The sequence below is a fragment of the Sapajus apella genome, unplaced genomic scaffold (assembly GCF_009761245.1).
Source record: "Sapajus apella isolate SASKATOON/1434 unplaced genomic scaffold, GSC_monkey_1.0 scaffold2, whole genome shotgun sequence".
NCBI classification, from domain to species: domain Eukaryota; kingdom Metazoa; phylum Chordata; class Mammalia; order Primates; family Cebidae; genus Sapajus; species Sapajus apella.
Window position 1 is genome coordinate 66,917,038 of NW_022436942.1, and position 19,500 is coordinate 66,936,537.

General features: G+C 49.1%; 1 protein-coding gene and 1 non-coding gene across 5 annotated transcripts in view; both read right to left on the reverse strand.

Annotated features, from left to right (window-relative positions):
• Positions 1–2,428: 2,428 nt before the first annotated feature.
• LOC116528074 lies at positions 2,429–2,553 on the reverse strand. Its single transcript, XR_004258845.1, has one exon. It is a non-coding gene; the product is annotated as a small nucleolar RNA SNORA40 (small nucleolar RNA).
• Positions 2,554–7,138: 4,585 nt separating this feature from the next.
• The window catches only part of SSH1 (slingshot protein phosphatase 1), a 76,530-nt gene continuing 64,168 nt past the window's right edge, over positions 7,139–19,500 (reverse strand). For 2 of the 4 annotated variants that reach the window (XM_032300649.1, XM_032300632.1), the window contains exons 13-14: positions 17,391–17,937; positions 7,139–13,673 (exon numbers count right to left, since the gene is read on the reverse strand). In XM_032300649.1, the coding sequence (XP_032156540.1) occupies positions 12,420–13,673; positions 17,391–17,937 (1,801 nt within the window). In that variant the 3' untranslated portion in view covers positions 7,139–12,419. Of the gene's footprint in view, positions 13,674–17,025; positions 17,938–19,500 lie in introns of those variants that run through there. The other 2 variants (XM_032300638.1, XM_032300657.1) reach the window with 2 other exon arrangements.

Here is a 19,500-nt window from a genome sequence, read left to right on the forward strand (position 1 = left end):
ATGTTTTTAACTGGCTGATAGATGGCCATTATTGATTTGATTTGGTTCTAAAACGGAGGCTGAGAACCCCAAAACAAAAGGTCAGAGTTGGAGTCTCCTTCTCTATTCACTGTGTTTTGGTTTTTTTTTGGAGACAGAGTTTCGCTCTTGTTACCCAGGCTGGAGTGCAATGGTGTGATCTCAGCTTACAGCAACCTCCACCTCCCGGGTTCAAGTGAGTCTCCTGCCTCAGCCTCCTGAGTAGCTGGAATTACAGGCATGTGCCACCACGCCCAGCTACTTTGGTATTTTTGGTAGAGATGGGGTTTCTCCATGTTGGTCAGGCTGGTCTTGAACTCCTGGCCTCAGGTGATCTGCCTGCCTCGGCCTCCCAAAGGCTGGGATTACAGGCGTGAACCACCGTGCCCGGCCCTCTATTCACTGTTTTGATGAATGTTGTACCTTGGTGTCCTGGACAAGGTCCCCAATATGAAGTCACTACGTTGTCTGGGGTAAACACCCGGGGATCGTTGTCTCGCACTAGGAAAATTTAGGACATGGACACACATGAAGAGTTTGGCAGAGGAGGTTTAATAGGCAAAAGAAAGAGAAAGAAAGAAAGGAAAACAGCTCCCTATCCAGTGAGAGAAAGGGCACTTCGAGGGGAAAAGACCAACAGTGCTAGTCTTTATAACGCCACTAGGAGGTTATTCCTGTTTTCCAAATGGGGAAACTGAGGTAGAGAGAGATTCAGTCACTTGTCCAAAGTCACTGAGTGTGCAAATTAAGGAGCTGGGATTGGGACCCACGGCTGTCTTAGTCCAAAACTCTGGACTACGTAAATTACTAGACCCAGTGCGAAATGGAAAGGCCAGGCTCTTATTTAAGAATGATTAGGAATTTCAGCTGGGCACGGTGGCTCACATCTGTATTCCCAGTACTTTGAGGGGCTGAGGCAGGCAGATCACAAGGTCAGGAGATCGAGATCATCCTGGCTAACACAGTGAAACCCCATCTCTACTAAAAATACAGAAAATTAGCTGGGTGTGGTGGCATGTGCCTGTAATCCCAGCTACTCAGGAGGCTGAGGCAGGAGAATCCCTTGAGCCCAGGAGGCAGAGGTTGCAGTGAGCCGAGATGACATCACTGCACTATAGCCTGGGCGACAGAGAGAGACTCTGTCTAAAAAAACAAAAAGCCTGGTGCAGTGGCTCGCACCTGTAATTCCAGCACTTTGGGAGGCCGAGGTGGGTGGATCACCTGAGGTCGGGAGTTGAAGGCTAGCCTGGCCGACATGGTGAAACCCCCATCTCTACTAAAAATACAAATATTAACCAGAGGTGGTGGCACATGCCTATAGTCCCCGCTACTTGGAAGCCTGAGGCAGGAGAATTGTTTGAGCCCAGGAGGTGGAGATTGCAGTGAGCCAAGATTGTGCCGCTGCACTCCGGCCTGGCTGACAACAGTTAGATTCTGTCTCAAAACAAACAAACAAACAAAAGTAACATCATTCTGTTGCATAGATTTTGGAAAACAGACAAAAGGAGGAACGAAATACACCTTGAACCCTACCTGTCTAACCCATTTCTGTTAGCAGGTGGTGCGTTTTCTTTTTTTTACAGAGAGCTTTGTGTCAGGATCCTCAGGATGCCAGAGGCTGCCTCTGCTTTTCCCCAGTGCCTGGCCGGCGGCAGGGACTCTGGGAACCAGAGAAGAATGTCAGCCTGGGTGGATGTTATAAAGAGGCTTGGCTTGGCTGACCTCTCGGATTCTTCTGGACTCTGAAAAACTCAGGATTCTTAGATTCACAGCAAATGCCTGGCATCGACCTGCAGTTCAATCCCAATGTGCCAGGCCCTTGCCAGTCCCAGAAGTGACTGAGAATGGCCCCAGCCCCAGTGGATCTTGGTTTAGGCAGTCATGGGTATCCCCAAACGTTCCACACTTTGGCAAATAAAGCAGGGGCTCCTTTTTAAAAAAGATCTTTATAAAAAATCAAATCAACACGAAACTGGAATACAAAATTAATACAACTGAGGATCTGTCTCAAATCCTGTGTTTTTAGCTATTGATTCTACAGTCCTAGAACCTTTTTTTTTTTTAAGAGACACATTTTACTTTGTTAACGAGGCTGGAGTACAGTGGTGCCCTCAAAGCTCACTGCAGCCACCAACTCCTGGGCTCAAGTAATCCTCCTGACTCAGCCTCCCCTTCCAGAGTGGGTGCAACTATGGGCGCATGACCCCACACCCAGCTAATTTTTAAAGTTTTGTGGAGATGGGGTGCTGCTTTCTTGCCCAGGCTGGTCTTGAACTGCTGGCTTCAAGCAATCATCCCACCTCCGTCTCCCAAAGTGAGGTGATTGTAGGCATGAGCCACTGTGCCCAGCCTGCAACTAACCCTATGGTTATCAATAGTCCCCCACTTAGTTAACTGTCTCAGGTATTACAATAGCCTTTCTTATATGTATCAAAACTCATACAGAACAGTAAGTTCTCAGATGGAAAAGAGGATTTTTTTTTGCATCTATCTATAAGTGTTTGTCCACAAGTTAAAAAATAAAACATAAGTGCATAGGGGCTGTGGTTCATGGCATATCTCATTTACTCCCTCACTCTGTATTTTTTCCTTTTTTCTTTTTTTTAGACAGAGTCTTGCTCTGTTGCCCAGGCTAGAGTCTAGAGTTTAACGGCGTGATCTTGGCTCACTGTCACCTCCACCTCCCGGGTTCAAGCAATTCTTCTGCTTCAGCCTCCTGAGTAGCTGGGACTACAGGTGCGCACCATCACGCCCGGCTAACTTTTGTATTTTTTCTTTTAGTAGAGACAGGGTTTTTACCATGTTGGCCAGTATGATTTTGAACTCCTGACCTCGTGATCCACCTGCCTCGGCCTCCCAAAGTGCTGGGCAGGCATGAGCCACCGTCCGTGGCCATTTACTCCCTCACTGTCTCAGCACCTGTTGAGCATCCATTGCCCTCTAAGCATTGCACACATACAGTAGTGACTATTTTCTTTGGGGAGAAGATGGGGGTGGTAGAAAGTGTGTGTACTTGCAGTCAGGCACTCTTGGCCTCATCCCTTCCTGGCTGTGTGTCCTTGACCCACATTACCTAACCTCTCTGAGCATCCACCACTTCCTTTGTAAACCAGAGTCATATCTGCTGTGAGGATTAACTTGGTAATACATGTGAAACCCTTGTAACTAGAAGATGCTCAGTATAGATTCCAATTCCAACGATCACAACCACCATTTACCTATTAGGTTGTGTGCCAGGCAGAAGGGGTTTTGCACGCGTTATCGGTGAATTCTCCAATGGCCCTATGAAGTAGGTAACATTGTCAACTTGTTTTGATCCAGTTTCAACAACCAGAAGGAGGCCTACCACCACCACCACAATGTACCATTTGTGGGATAATTTGTCCTTTTTTAATCTTTTCTTTTTACTTGTTTTCGAGACAGGGTCTTGCTCTGTCACCCAGGCTGGAGTGCAGTGGTTCAATCTCGGTCCACTGCCACCTCTGCCTCCCAGGCTCAGGAGATCCTTCCACCTCAGCCACTCAAGTAGCTGGGACCACTGGCTAATTTTTGTATTTTTTGTAGAGATGGGATTTCACCATGTTACCTGGGCTGGTCTTGAACTCCTGGGCTCAAGCAATCTGCCCGCCTCGGCCTCTCAATATGTTGGGATAACAGGTGTGAGCCACGGTGCCCAGGGAAATTTGTCTTTTAGAGTCAGATGCCAGAGCATCCCCTCCTAGGCTGGGAGGTTGCTAGTGTAAAAGCCAACACTTTATTTGCTGAAGCGGCTTACAAAAAAAAAGGATTTCAGGCTGAAACTGGACTCTTAACAAGGGTACTTCAGGATTCATGGTTTCCATTTAAAGGTGAAATATGGTGACTATGATCTGCGGGAGAGAAACACACCTTGTGTCACCTCAATGGCCTCTGGAGCAAGAAGTGGTTCCGATTTCCCAGGGGCTGGAGGCTTCATCCCCAATGCATCTGCTTTCTTGCTGAGACCACAAGGGAGATCACGACGCATCTTCACCTGGCTTCTTTCTGCTTCTGGGTGGGAGATACAGCTCTGGGAAAGGTTTCAGATGAGGAGGGATAAGTTCTTCTCTGGCTTCATCACTTTTTAGATGTACCTGTGAGCAAATTACTTCCTCTCTGTGGGCCTGTTTTTCATGAACTGAGGATAATGCCAACAAGGCAGTAAATAGAAGGGTTCCAAGGTAGTCCAAAGAGTCCAAGAAAGTTAGAAGGAAAAGGACTCTCCTCTACCTTTTTTTTTCTTTGTTGAGATGGAGTCTCACTCTGTTGCCCAGGCTGGAATGCAGTGGCACGATCTTGGCTCACAGCAACCTCCGCCTCCCAGGTTCAAGTGATTCTCCTGCTTCACCCTCCCAAGTAGCTAGGATTAGAGGCACCTGTCACCCTGCCCAGCTAATTTTTGTATTTTTAGTAGAGACGGCATTTCCCATGTTGGCCAGGCTGGTCTTGAGCTCCTGACTTCAAGTGATCTGCCCACCACGGCCTCCCAAAGTGCTGGGATTACAGGTGTGAGCCCAGCCCTCTCACCTCTTTTGAGATTTGCAGCACAGATCACAGTGTCCACGGGATTCCTTATATAAAGCACAAAAAAAGGTATGTGATAACCATAACTTGGTTTTAGGAGGCAGGGATGCGTGGGTGAGTGGTTTCCTGGGTAGAGCTCACTTTGTGCACTATTGGTGGAGCTCTCCTTTAGAAAGGGCTTCTTTACCATAAAATGAATACCCCTAAGTTCCACATCATCCTCCGTGCTGCCTTTGGAGCCTCTCCCAAACATCTTGCCAAGAGGGGCTTCCCCAGGCATAAACAAGCATGAGGATCCTCCCCAGCAAAACCACCTCCCCTGTAGGTGTGAGCTGGGATCACACCCAACTGTGAGATAGTGACTCCGAGAAGGAAATCAGGGCAAAAGCAACCAATTACAGGAACATTGTCCTGGGCCCTGAGCAAGTAAGTATCGGATGAGTTTTGGGAACACCCATATTCTGTCAGGGTGGTATGGGCGTTGTCTCCAGAAAGCATGTGTGCAATGTGATTGTAACCAGCAAAGCGTGAGCCTACTCTGTTGCATCACATTCTTATTTTGGTGGTTTCTAAACTTGGCCATCAGAATTCCCAGGGAATCACAGAAACATACAGATTGCTGGGGCCCATCCTCACCCATTCATGGCTGGAACCCAAAGAGAACTTTTTAGCTATCTGCCTTGTCAGGGAACAGTGTCTTGAACTATGACCCTCAGTGATTTGTTTTTAAAATGTTTTACAGAGAAAGGGCTGCATTATAGCTTAACACTATTAGAAGCACCCCACAGCCAGGCTTGGTGGCTCACACCTATAATCCCAGCACTTTGGGAGGCTGAGGTGTGCGGATCACCTGAGGGCAGGAGCTCGAGACCAGCCTAACTAACATGGAGAAACCCTGTCTCTACTAAAAATACAAAATTAGCTGGGCATGGTGGTGCGTGCTTGTAGTCCCAGCTACTCAGGAGGCTGAGGCGAGAGAATCGCTTAGGAACCCGGGAGGCAGAGGCTGCAGTGAGCTGAGATCTCACCATTGCACTACAGCCTGGGCAACAAGATTGAAGCTGTATCAAAAGAAAAAAAAAAAAAAGCAGCAGCTTCCTGCTAAACTTTTAATACTCAATAAGCAATTCTTAACCAAAATTTGGCACCCCATACAGATTTTCCTAGAAGGGCTCAGCACATGGCCCATGCCTGTAATCTCAACACTTTGGGAAGCTGAGGCAGGATTGCTTGAGCCCAGGAAATCAACACTTCAGAGTCACAACTGTGCCACTGCACTCCAGCCTGGTAACAGGGGTAGACCCTGTCTCAAAAATAGACTTATCTAGAAAGACTAAATGTGCTAATCAGCATGTGAGTAATCTAGTCTGGTTGACACATTCTTTTGGTAAAGTAATAAACTTACATTCTGGTTTATTCATCAATCTTTTTGAGTTCATTTGAGAGACAGAGCAAGTCTAGATGAACTGAGCAAAATACTTCCTAGATGTGCAGGCACGGGAATTTAGGATCATGCCCAGGTGCTTGCGACAGTCAGTGCTCACCACATACATGTGCCCCATACATTTCCCAGTCTCCCTGGCTGTTGCAGTGGGACCCTGTGACTGGGTCTCGCCCACTGGAAAGCAAGTAGAAATGACATGTCACATCCAGACAGACGAGCCTCAGAGTAGCTGTGAGTCCTCCCTGACTACACAGCAGAAAGTAAAGAACTCTAAGGCGGCAAGATTTTAAGATGGAAGTCAAAGTGGCTCACACCTATAATCCCAGCACTTTGGGAGGCAAAGGTGGGAGGATCACTTGAAGACAGGCTAAAAGACCAGCCTGGGCAGCAAAGCGGGACTTCATCTCTGTAACAGATTTAAAAAATTAGCGAGGCAAGGTGGTGCACACCTGTAGTCCCAGCTACTGGGGAGGCTGAGGTGGGAGGAGCACTTTAGCCCAGGAATTCGAGGCTGCAGTGAGTCAGGACTGCACCATTGAACTCCAGCCTGGGCAACAGAGCCAGACGCACTCTCAATAACATTTAAAAAAAAAAAAAAAAAAATGGAAGCGGCTCTGCTCACTGAATCTCCAAGGGAGGAGAGCCACCAAAAGCTGCCTGGTGTGCAGTGGGCTGAGACATGAGCATGTTCCTGGAAAATCAGTAGTACTTAGCCTCCAGAGTCCTCCTCTCCCGCTTGGACTGGTGGGAGCAGATTAGACGTTCTCTAGCACACATCTCTGGCTTTGCACTTCCTACTTGCACGGGAAGAGAAGCCACCCGAAGTCCAAACCCCTTCCTGGTGGGTAACTTTTTTTTTGGCACACAAAGGACCACCCACAAGTGGGCCTGCTCTTGCTTACTGACAAAATTAGGTAGAAAACAGACTAGTCCTGGGAGGAGCTAACATTTCTTCTTGTGGTCCTTTCTTTGATGTAACTTGTCCAGGTTTTCTAGCAAAGAACTTAACACATAATAGGTGCTAAGTTAATAATAAAGAGTGGCCGTGACAATGACGATGATGACGATGTATCAGACTGTCTTGGCAAGGGCTGAGGAAGCAGTTTCCTTTTATATAAACTCATGGTCATCAGATATTTATAAAGAAAAAGTTTATTTTCATCACAAGAAGCACACACACTATATACAACACACACCAACAGAAGTAAAAAAAAAAAGTGCATTCTGCATCTTCTACTGCAAATTCACAGTACAAAAGATACTGCCTTTTAAATATATTATTAAAAAACAAGAAAACCAATAAAAAAATCATTGATATCATAACGCAATACATGGGAACCCACTGGCAGCTTCTGAAAAACCAAACGACTCATCGTGTGGAGCTCCTGATTGGGGGGGGGGACTGGTCTGTACCTACATTTTGTTGCAAAAGAGCTCAGGACAGTAACAGAGAGGAAAACTAGGGTGGCCTAGGTGGAAATAAAATCTCGAAGAAAGAAGAGTACAATTGTGTGGCTGGGGAACAGGCAGGTGCTGGGCTCTGGAGCAGAGGCCGGCTAGCCTGCGCCACCCCACAGCTGGCTAGTGGATCCAGCTACTTTCTTTCGTTGGCTCCTATGGGACGCAGCGTCAGCCAATGCCTGCCTGGCCTGCAGGAACTACCAGAGCTGTTTCTAGCAAGGCTCCTTGGAATAGATGTGAACACACAATGTAAAACTGCATAGCAGAATAAACACGTATGGAGTAGGACAAGCTCACATCCCAATACCGACTACTACTGACAAGACAAAGTATCCGATCACAGCAGATGAGAGTTTAACAGTTTTGCATAAATACACAGTATTTGTAAACTATTATTAAGGCACTCAATTGTAAAACAATAATTAACGTGTAGGAAAACAGGGAGGAAGCAGCTATCTTCTCATGCAGCAAGGCCGACGGGAAGGACAGCGGAGGACTGGGGATCTGCTTATCAGGACTACTGTCTGATAGTGACCGAAGCCAGGGCCCCAGCACCTACGGCCAAACAAGAAGGCAGTCTCTCCAGAGCCACCCAGGGCGGCACTGGTCACAGTATCATTCCAGATTGTGAAGGTGATTTGCTCTGTGGCTCAGGTGACACAGTGTCTGGATGCACATGATCACTTGACTTGGTTTCCAGACTCAAATATATAGATGCAGAGTGAACTCAAACACACGGGCATTTCACTGCAGAGCAGACATTAACAAAACAAGGGGCTGGGTGTTTCCAAGGGTAACTCAACGACCTTCATTTGGCCTGCAATGTGGGACCTGGGTAGGAATCTGGGTAGTGGGACCAAGACAAGTACTGCCCAGGTATCACCAAGTTTCTGATCTACTCAGCTCTCTTGCCAGAGGTGAAGCGTGTACCCTCACTGACTGCGTGTTCAGAGGAGCCCTGCTACGTGGCCAGCCAATGAGAAGAGTTGAGCAAAACTTATTCTGGCACTAACAATTTCCCACCAATGGAAAGCAATTCCCTCTCCAGATGCCTCAGGTGAGGTGACTTAATAAGATCTTGACTAAATTATGCAGCATTTGTTCCTATTAGGGAGAAAAGGTCCCCAGGAGTGGTGAGGAAATTCATCAACCTTCTAGAACAGGCTGCCCTGAGATAAGAGTGCATTTGTCCAGGGCTGTCCTGAGTGTCTGTTCAGTTCAAGCTCAGCTCCATACTGCGGCATCCTCTGGACCTATCCAGGGGGAAAGGGCTTTAGGCTGACCGGAATGCTCTTTAGCTGAAGAGGGCAGTGTGGAGCAAGGCGGGGCTTGGACAGTGCAGCTCTGTGTGTGCACCTGGTGAGCAATCTGCATGCTTAAGCAACAGGGTGCCAAGGAGAAGGGCTTGCCACGCAGCAGTGAGCTATTCAACAGCCCAGAGGTTGGCAGGGGTCCCTGCATGGAGAGCAAGGAAGCTGGGAATGTAAAGAGAAATAAAATTTGTTCTTAGGAAATGCGCAACCAGGGACCTTGCTAGAAGACTGGAAGTAGCCACAAGGCAAAGAAATGGAAATCAGCATTGTCAATTACCATCTGACAGCGGCCTGGTTCTCCTCTTTCTGTGACCACTATCCCCCTGATACAAAACTTAGAGAGTTAAGACTTTCCTGTATCAATGCAAGATGAAGATGTAGAAAAGTTCAGTCTAACTTTTGGCATACCATATGAATTAACGTGAGGCAGAAGATAAGATTCAGCTGTTTATACAGAGTATCAAGCTCATCTAAAAAATGTTCCTTTTGTCCCAATTCAACAAAAGCATTCAATGAAAATGATAGTCATTAAAGATCAGTGACTTGCACAGCATAAATCCCTGCCTCCGCCTGCCTCCTTCCTGTGCCATTTATGTTTGGAATTTTCCCCATCAGCTAAGGTTGCGTACAAAGCAAAAGCCAAGCTATGGCACATGTTACAGTGCAAACTTTCTTTTCAGAGACCAGTATGAATTTGTCTTTGCCCAGGTGCCCCAAAGCCTGGCGGAATGTTTGTCTTGTTCATATAGCATTTTATGTTATTTTATTATTTTTTGAGATGGAGTTTCACTCTGTCACCCAGGCTGGAGTGCAGTGACTTGATCTTGGCTCACTGCAATCTCCGCTGCCTAGGTTCAAGCGATTCTCCCACTTCAGCTTCCCAAGTAGCTGGGATTACAGACACACACTACCACATCCAGCTAAGTTTTTGTATTTTTAGTAGAGATGGGATTTCGCCATGTTGGCCAGGCTGGTTTAGAACTCTTGACCTCAGATGATCTGCCCACCTCGGCCTCCCAAAGAGCTGGGATTACAGGTGTGAGCCACCACGCCCTGCCCATCATATAGCATTTTAAATAGCCATGTGCCATATGTATACATGCCACTGATCTGGATTTCCAAAAAAAAAAAAAAAAAAATCTTTTCTCCAGGCCAGAGTATTAAGCATTAAGTCAAGAATGCTTCATTCTGCTCTGATGACGGGGACCACTGCTCCTGTGTGGATGTTGATATGCTAGCTCTGCTTCTGAAAATGAATGCATAAATTTTCCAGAAGCCAAAGACTCACTTGCAGTCTCCCCATTCCACACCCCCTCAACTCTTTAGGTAAGAAAAATTACGGCTTTCAAAATTATATCATTCTCATACACAGACGTGGTTAAAAAACCAACGTAAGCCTGTCTTCACTAAATTTAAAAGATTATTTTGACACAAAAATTGATCTACCACATGAAATTTGATTTGGCAAAACATACGGAACTTGGTATTTTTTGAGGCTATGCTTTTGTTGGCTGAGGGGGAGGGGGGAACCCACAGGGTTTCAGGAGTAAGTGGATAATCACCTTTTAAGGTGATTTTAATTGACACTAGTGGGAAAACAGCTTCCTACAAAGTAATATATGTATTTTAAAAAATCACTCCAAGGAAACAAAGTCCCAGAGAGAGGATTTTTGCAAAAACTCTACCCATTAGGTGAAGTATGAACTAGCCTTGTTTTTGAAGACCCCACCTGTGGTGCTTTCTAGAATAGCTTTGGGGAGGATGGTTCTGACCAATGTAAGATGAAGGCCCACTCACCAACTCTCAGAATTCGGCTGGCCCTAGAAGGCTTTCTGGTTTCACTAGCTAATCTGGTGAACCAGCTGAGGGCAAGAAGGAATTGTGGAAGCGCTTCAGCCAACCGTGTTCCCCTGCCATCTCCCACGCATGCAACCACTGCCTCCTGTACAGGTGAGCTAGTGGGAGGCTGGCAAAGCTTGTGGTCAGGAGGAGGGAAGGGTCTGGCTTTAGGTGTCGGAGGCAGAGGGCTTCAAATGTACCCAGTTTCTTCCTACAAGGCCATGGGCAGCCCTGTGTGGCAACTCAAACCAGGAGTCAGCAATTTTTTCTATAAAAAGCCTGACAGTAAATATCTCAGGCTTTGTGGGCCACGTGAATTCTGTCATCTATTATGTCTTTTTTTAACAACTCCTTAAAAATATAAAAGCCATTGCTTGTGCCAGGGAGGCTGAGGCTGCAGTGAGTCATGATTGTGCTACTGTACTCCAGCCTGGGTGACAGAGCCAGGCACTGACAGAGCCAGGTGGCGCTGTCTCAATAAAGGAAAAAGGAAGTCATTCCTAGCTCAAAGGCCGTATGCCATAGCTTGCTGACCCCTGAATTCAACCTTTCTGGCTTTCTATAAGCTGCTTCTCTCTCAAAATGTGTTGACATCTAGCTTGCTGACACCTTTGATTCACGCCTGGGGCAGCAGGACTCCCGGAGTTCACCTGAGTCTTAAAGGGGCCGCCCACAGAGCCAGGCAGTGACTACAGATCCCTCTTTTACTCCATCATGGCTGCTGAGAAGAGTTGGAGGGAAACAGGAAGCAGTAATCTCACTGCAGGAAGGGGCAACTGTAAACATCCGGGAAGTGTCCCAACAGTCCTGTTCCTTCTGGGGAAGCTGCTGAAATCTCCTTTCCCTCCCCTCGACGGGCCCTAGTGAACCTGAGCATTCAGGCTCTCAGTAGGATGATTTGTGTCTCAGAACCACCGCCTGCACCAGACACTTGAGCAATTTCAAACCTAAACACAACCATGAGTTTCTGCAGCAGAGGCTCAACAATGCGGGCGGGTCCTTCCCCTCGAGATTTAAGCTTCAGCATTAACAACAACTGAGAACAACCCACACATTTTCCCCACCGGACCCCCGTGCTGGTCAAACGCATCACTCAGCTGTAGCAACACAACCAGGACAGAGTCTGCACCGCCACTCGGGCACAGAGTCGGCGCAACAACAGCGTGGGACTACCCATCTGATGACTTCACCCAGCAGTGCTTGGGGCTGTCGGGTTAAAAGTCTTGACGCGTCTGGGGTCCCAACCAAAAAAAAAACAAAACAAAAAATCATTGGTTTTTTCTGGAAAAATGCTTTCAGAACAGCTGGATTCCCTGGAACGAGCCTTGGTCATTCTGGTGTTTTAAAAATAACAAGCACAGCGAGAACAGAGGTAGGACTTCATGTTGCCATCCGAGTTTTCTGCGAAGCCCAGAATGAGTTAGAGTGTGCCGCGGTGATGCTGCCGTCACCAGGACTCTTCTTCTGCAGGCTGCAAATGGAACAGTCTGGATGTGTGCGCCTGTGTGTGCACGTTCTTTCAAAAACACGGTTATTCTTCGAGACACGGTGGGAGTGGAGTTGTGTGTCTCCTGGCTGCGGGTCTTAGTTCTCCCAGGCCACATGACTGACAGCTCCCCTTCTTGTGCTGCATGTTGGTTGGCATCTTCTCCTCCTCTCTGTGGCAAGAGTGGGGGAAAAGTCAGGATGACTTCAATTATTTAAGGGAAATCAAGATGTAAAAGGTTGATCAAAATCCACAGTGAAAGTGAGGGAGAGATCATGTGAAAATATCCTCCCGGCCCAACGCAGCAAAAGGCGGGTCAGCTTTTGCTCATCCACGAAGGGCTCTTCAAGTTTTCTGAGGCAAGTTTCCCTGATGGTTTGGAGGTTATAGTTGGGTCCCTCGGGTTTGCGTGGGGCTCATGCAAGAAGGAAGATTCACTCAATGTGGCGTCCTGGGAGTCAGTGACGGTGGATGGGTCAGCCTCGCTGGACAGGTCTTCTGTTGAGAAGTTGAGACTCGCGAGCTTGGCAAGAGAGTGTGAGCGCTTCAGTGGGGAGGAGACGGTGAGGCCCGCCAGCCGGAGCCGGGTCTCGATCTCCTGCGTCCGTTGCTTCACGAGCCCAGGCTTCCCGCGGACACTGTGGATGCTGTCGCTGCTGGAGCTCCGGGTCAGGTTGGAGCTCATGGATGAGGAGGTGGGGGTGTAGCAGATGGTCTTCAGAAAGTCTTTTGAGAAACTACTGGTGTGGTCCAGGCGGTAGAGGAAAGGAGGAGGGCTCTTCAATGAGCCTCCTTCCAATGAGGCAGGGGCGGTCTCTGACTTCTCATCACTCCCGGCGTGGCCAGGCATAACCAGTGGCCCCAGCTCATGGAGCGCGGCTAGATCCTGGCTCTCCTCTGGGATGCTGGCCTCCAGCCTGCCGGCAGCGACGTCCCTAGAGGGAGGAGCCGGGTCTGCGGGCCCGCCCTTCAGCCGCTCCAGTTCTTTGGTGTGCTTGCGGACCAGGCCTGCCTTCTGCAGCTGAATGATGGACTCTTGGTGCTGCATCAGGTAGCTGTTGGTTGTCGGCTTCTCAGATTCGTTACTGAACAGAAGCCTCAGGTCCTTGGCTGGTTTCGTATCTTTCTTGGGTGACAATTCTTCCTTCACCACTTCCATGCTGGGAGAGTTCTTATCACAGTGAGAATTCTTCAAAAGGAGGGATTTTGGCAGGACTTTTGGGGTCTCTCTGGAAGGTTCCAACAGGCTAGCTGGTGGCTCTAGGGCAGCCCCAGCTCCAGGGCCACTGGTGTCTGGCCTCCTGGAGCCTGCTGGTGGTAGGAATGGGGGAGGTTCGGTTGGGCCAGAGGCCGGCTTCTCCAGAACACGGGACCTGCCAGCCATGTGGGCCACAGGGGAGGACGTGACCTGGGGCAGGAAGGCTGGCTGGGTGCAGATGGCAGGAGCACTGGGGTCCTCACATCTCTCCCTGGAGGCCTCGGCAGCCCCGCTGGCTGCAGGATACATGCAGTCGGCACAGGATTTGTAGGAAGGCTTCACTTTGTTAAGGATCCCAAATATGGCATCATGCTGAAAGGAAGGGGACAAGAACATGGTGAGACAAGGCGGTCATGAGCCAAAGACCAAAAACATAAGCCTGGGCAGGGAAAGAGGTGCGAGGCGGGGCTGGGGCCTGGCCCAGCAAGGCGGCTCTCACTTCACTTAGTACTGACAGACAGACCTCCCGGAGGAGGTGAATAACGTAGGTTAGAGACCACGAATCGGAAATAACATGATCGTAAAATACGCAGGTTAGAGAGAAGTCAATAACACAGGTTAGAGAGAAGACGGAGATGCTGAATCCAACTTCCCAGAAGCTAAGAGCCCAAGATCCTGGGCACATCTTGGGCCATACGCCAGCATGATCAGGGGCTCTGGGGACCATGCTTCAAAACCCCACCTCTGCCATCTGTACAGCACAATCCTTTTCCAGGCCCTGGTCTCACCTGGACAAAAAGGTGACAATCACAGCACTGGGATAATTCAATGAAGTAATGTGTCTGCCACAGAAACAAACAGGGGACTCTCCCTTTCAGAAAGAATTTGCATTTGGGGAGTGTGCAGCCTGACGATGGAGCCCTTCCTACTTAGCAGTGGCACAGCGTGGCCCCAGAACCGTCAACTCGCCATGGTCTTCACAAGAGGGGTGGCAAAGAGCAAAAATGGTTTTGAAAAGACTAATGCAGACCTAGATGCAGGGGCACATAGCTCCTGATGAGAGCTGGGCTGAGACGGGACTGATTGATCGACCTGACTGGTTGATTGAGATGGAGTCTCGCTCTGTTACCCAGGCTGGAGTGCACGGCCGCGATCTTGGCTCACTGCAACCTCTGCCTCCTGGGTTCAAGCAATTCTCCTGCCTCAGCCTCCTGAGTAGCTGGGATTAAAGGCGTATACCACCATGCTCAGCTAATTTTTGTATTTTTGGTGGAGATGGGGTTTCATCATGTTGGCTAGGCTTGTCTCTAACTCCTGACCTCAGGTGATTCACCCGCCTTAGCCTCCCAAAGTGCTGGGATTCCAGGCGTCAGCCACTGTGCCCAGCCTGAGGTGGGTTTTATACGCCAACAGAAAACAAGTTTACACTGTTTCCTAAGGAAAACCCCCTGCCTTTTGGTCAGTGAGGATCTAAGTGAATGTGGCAGATGCCTCTATGTCCCTGCCGTTCACCTCCTCATAGGCCAACTGAAAGGTATCCAGCGGTACTGGGAATGGACTAGAAAGCTGAGTGAAGAATCCCAGGAGAGAGAGGGACAAGTTCAGAGTCTCTGCGGAGGGAAGGCTGACCAGAGAAACTGACACTTCAGCTGAAGCTTCTGGGACAAGCAGGCTTTGACCAGCCAGAGAAAGCAGCATGCAGGCCCAGAAGCAGAGGAAGAGGGGAGAGGAAAACTGCCCACAACCCTCCTGCACAGGACTGCAGGCTGGAGGACAGGACAAGGCAGGAAGGCAACAAGACTCTGTCTCTTTTTTTTTCCAAATAGATAGAGATAGGGTCTCACTATGTTGTCCAGGCTGGTCTTGAACTCCTGTGCTCAAGTGATGCTCCCGCTTCCACCTCCCAAAGTGCTAGGATTACAAGCATGAGCCACCACACCCCGCCAGCTGTCTCTCAAACCTCCCGATGGCCCTGTCACATCCTCTGAGCCACTGCAACCTTAGGCTCCCAGCTTCCCCTCTTAACCCATCAGCCTGCCTGCAGACCATAGCCAGAGGGGCCTTATCACCTGCCTGCTTAAAACCCCCACTATGGCTTCCATGGGTTTTTTTTGAGACGGAGTTTCCCCCTTGTTGCTCAGGCTGGAGTGCGGTGGCACCATCTCAGCTCACTGCAACTCCGTGTTCCGGGTTAAAGCGATTCTCCTGCCTCAGCCTCCCGAGTAGCTGGGATTACAGGCCTGTGCCACCAGGCCTGGCTAATTTTGTATTTTTAGTAAAGACGGGGTTTCTCCACGTTGGTCAGGCGGGTCTCCAACTCCCGACCTCAGGTGATCCGCCCACCTCAGCCTCCCAAAGTGCTGGGATTACAGGCATGAGCCACCACGCCCGGGACAGGGTTTTATCTCACCTGTCTTTAGGGGTATTTGCTAAGTAGAGATGTGGGGGAAATCCATAATAAATATTTGATTTGGAATTCTTTACAATTTGGAGGTCGACAGATGCAACTGCCCGGTTTTGTCTGCATTGTAACATGCTGTTATTAAACTGGGTGTATACTTGAATGCAGCTGTCAGGATCCCAAGTGCCCGCACTTGAGAACCATGGCTGTCCTGTGAGATGGGCAGTGAAGCCAGAGGAAACGACATCAGCTGCAGGGTGAGGGTGGAAGCAGAGACTCGGCTGCACAGCCACCCTTCCACTGAACCCGCCGCTGCTCCTGTATCACTTCCCCACATGGAAGAGGAAAAAGGTTGGCTGGAATTAACGATTCTCTCAGTAAGCACCACTGAAGCTCAGACCTTGTGGCAGATAATCCACCAAAAATGACAACTCCAAGAGACTAACGGAGTTAAGTATTAGAGTCTAAGTTGGAAGGCTGGATACTTGATAATGTTGGGAAATTATTATCAGTTTTTGTTGTTGCTGTTGCTGTTTGAGACAGTCTTACTCTGTTGCCAGGCTGGAGTGCAGTGGTGTGATCTTAGCTCACTGCAACCTCCACCTCCTGGGTTCAATCAATTTTCGTGCCTCAGCCTCCCAAGTAGCTTGGATTACAGGCACGTGCCACCAGACCCAGCTGATTTTTATATTTTTAGTAGAGACAGGGTTTCACCATGTTGGCCAGGATGGTCTTGATCTCCTGACCTCGTGATCTGCCTGCCTCGACCTCCCAAAGTCCCTGCTGGGATTACAGGTGTGAGCCACTATGCCTAGCCCTATTGGTTTTTTAAAGGTGACAATGGTATTGCGGCTATGTTATATACCGGAGCATTTATGAATAAAATGATATATCTGAGGCCAAGGCGAGATCGCTCAAACCTGTAATTCCAGCACTTCAGGAGGCCAAGGTGGGCAGACTGCTTGAGCTTAGGAGTTTGAGACCAGGCTGGGCAACAGTGAGACCTCATCTCTATAAAAAAACAGAAAAAATTAACTGGGTGTGGTAGTATGTGCCTGTGGTCCCAGCTACTCAGGAGGCAGAGGTGGGAGGACCACTAGAGTCGGGTAGGTCAAGTCTGCAGTGAACCGTAATCATGCCATTGCACTCCAGCAAGGGCAAAGAGCGAGACCTTGTCTACAGTATATACCTATATCTATAGTATATATCTATAATATATATATTTTTAGATATAGATATCTATATCTGTATCTCTACCTGATTCTGGTTCCAGAATCATCTGGGGTGAGATGAAAAAGAACAGTCATATATTGATAAAGCCTAAAGTTGGCTGATAAATGACATGTTTTAATTTTATATACGTAAAAAGAAATTGAGTTGGAAGCCCTGCCCAGGGTATGAGTAAGGTGTACGGGGTGCCGATGGCATGCAGAGATACGCATTATTCCCGACAGATTCCCAATTCGCTACATAATGTACACACTATATAGCCACCAGCAGAATCACCTTTTGAAAGAACCCTCAGGTCCCTGGTGATGAGAGCTGCGGGCCCAGCAGAGGCAATAGAAAAAAATCAACTGGGTGTGGTGGCGCATGCCTGAAGTCCCAGCTACAGAGGCTGGGGTGGGCCAGTAGGAGCGGGATGGAAGGGATAGGGTGTGCCACCCTGCAGGCCAGACCCTGCCTACCTCCATGCCATCAGGACAGCTCCTCTTGCTGTTGTTGTTATTTAGGTTCTCTGGGTTGAGCAGGTTTTGATCGAGCTGGGTTGGAGGCCGCCCCCACCTCCCTGCTCCCAGGCCCTCCTCCCTTTCCATCTCCTCCACCTGCGGCAAGGAGCCACTCCGGGCTCTGGGACTCCCAAACTCTAGTTTCTTCTTCACATCCTTCTCACAGAGTCCAGAACCTCGCTGGGGCTGTCTGGTCGGCCTGTGCACCTCTGCAAGCGGAGCAGCTTCCTCCAACAGAGCCTCCCTCTCTGGATCCTCCATGTGGACCAAGTTGCGAGTTTCATCCTCAGGGGAAGGTAGAAGGGGGTCTGAGAGTCGCCGGAAACAGCAGGGGAGCGGGGGCCCTAAGCCGGGGTGGGCAGCATCATCCAAGCAGGGTAGCTGGCTTTCCGGGGTGCCATCGGGGGTCTCTGGCAGGAAGTCGCCGGGTCCCGCAGGGTCATCCACAGGCTGCTGGAGGCTGCTGTCTGTCTGCTGACGCCACAGCTTGTTGTGCCGCTGTTTGCTGTGGGGAGAGGGTGGAGGAAGGTGAGTGGAGGAGGACGGTGCCTGGGGGTACTGGGAAAAGTGTGCAGTGAGCCAGTGAGGGGCTGCCCAAGGTCAGGGGCTGCCCAAGGTCAGGGGCGCCAGGGACGATCCATGGCTAGTTCAGGTAAAGCCTCTCTCTATTCATTTTTTCCCAAGAAACACAAGGATGAGAAACAGGCCTGGGATCTTAAGTAGTCCAGGCTCCCACAGGAAGCCTGATGTGACTTTCTGTCCCTGATGACAATGGGGAAGGAAACATCTAGACTTCAGTCTGTGTATCTGTGTCTAGCGCTGCCTCATTTTACGAACTTCGTCACTTCAGTTACACTCCATATCTCATTTTTCTCTCTGTCAAATGAGAATAACAATGCTCTCCAACCTATATTGTAGGGAAATGAAGGGAATCAAAGCGGACTATGTACAGATCTATACACAATAATCCAACTATAGAAACGTATAACGCACTGGAACACATTTGGGAAGATCCTGGAAAACTGGAAAGTATTTGTTTAGGTCAGTCTTTAGACAATTTCTTCTACCACTATGAGATCGTTTTTATAATACCTTTTTTTTTCCTTTATGAGATGAAGGTCTCACTCTGTGGCCCAGGCAGGAGTGTACTGGTGTGATCATGGCTCTCTGCAGCCTCAAACTTCTGGACTCAAGTGATCCTCCCGCTTCACCCTCCCAAGTAGCTGGGGCTACAAGCATATGACACCATCCCTGAGTAATTTTTAAATTATTTTTCTGTAGAGACAGGGTCTTGCTATGTTTCCCAGGCTGGTCTTATACTCCTGGTCTCAAGTGATCCTCCTACCTCAGCCTCCCAAAGCACTGAGATTACAGGTGTGAGCCACTGCACCCAGCTCTCTAATACATTTTTTAAATGTAAGGCATAAAAAAAGTTGTTTACAGCAAAATAAGGTAACTAAGTCACCCTCAAGGACCTTAAAGTAATCCCAATATCACAGGCTTGTGAGAGTTAAGACAAGAGCGAAGTAAATATAAGAGCCCCGAGAGAGAGCGCACGGTCGCTCATTCCTCTCTGCTTGGTGTGCACATCCCAGAGAGCAGCTATTCAAGGCTACTGCCAGGCTGCTGTGAACCCGGGCTGGAGTGCCCACCTTAGGCTGCAAAGGGCACGAAGTGCCTGGCAGGCTAAGGGAGAGGATAGTGAGATGCTCGCTCTTCCTCCTTTTCCTCTGGGCCTTGCCTGGGGACCTGCCCAGGCCTTCTCTGACAGTGAAGGAGTCCACAGTTGGCTGGTGCTGTTCTCTGTACCCTGTTTAACCCTGCCAGGGCACTCCTGCATCCCCAAACTTGGCCAAGAAACTGGTGAACATTCCCTGTGGCTTCCTTCCAACACCAGCCTGATATCACCTAGGGAGGCCAGCTTCTTGTACAGACTGACTCAAAAGGGAACAGGGAGAAAGTGACGCCCAGGCTCTGGGCTTCTGACCTGAGAGGCTGGGGTATTGGAACCACAGCGAGGACCTGCCCTACCACCACCTGTGGGCAAGAGAACCACAGGGCTTTCTGC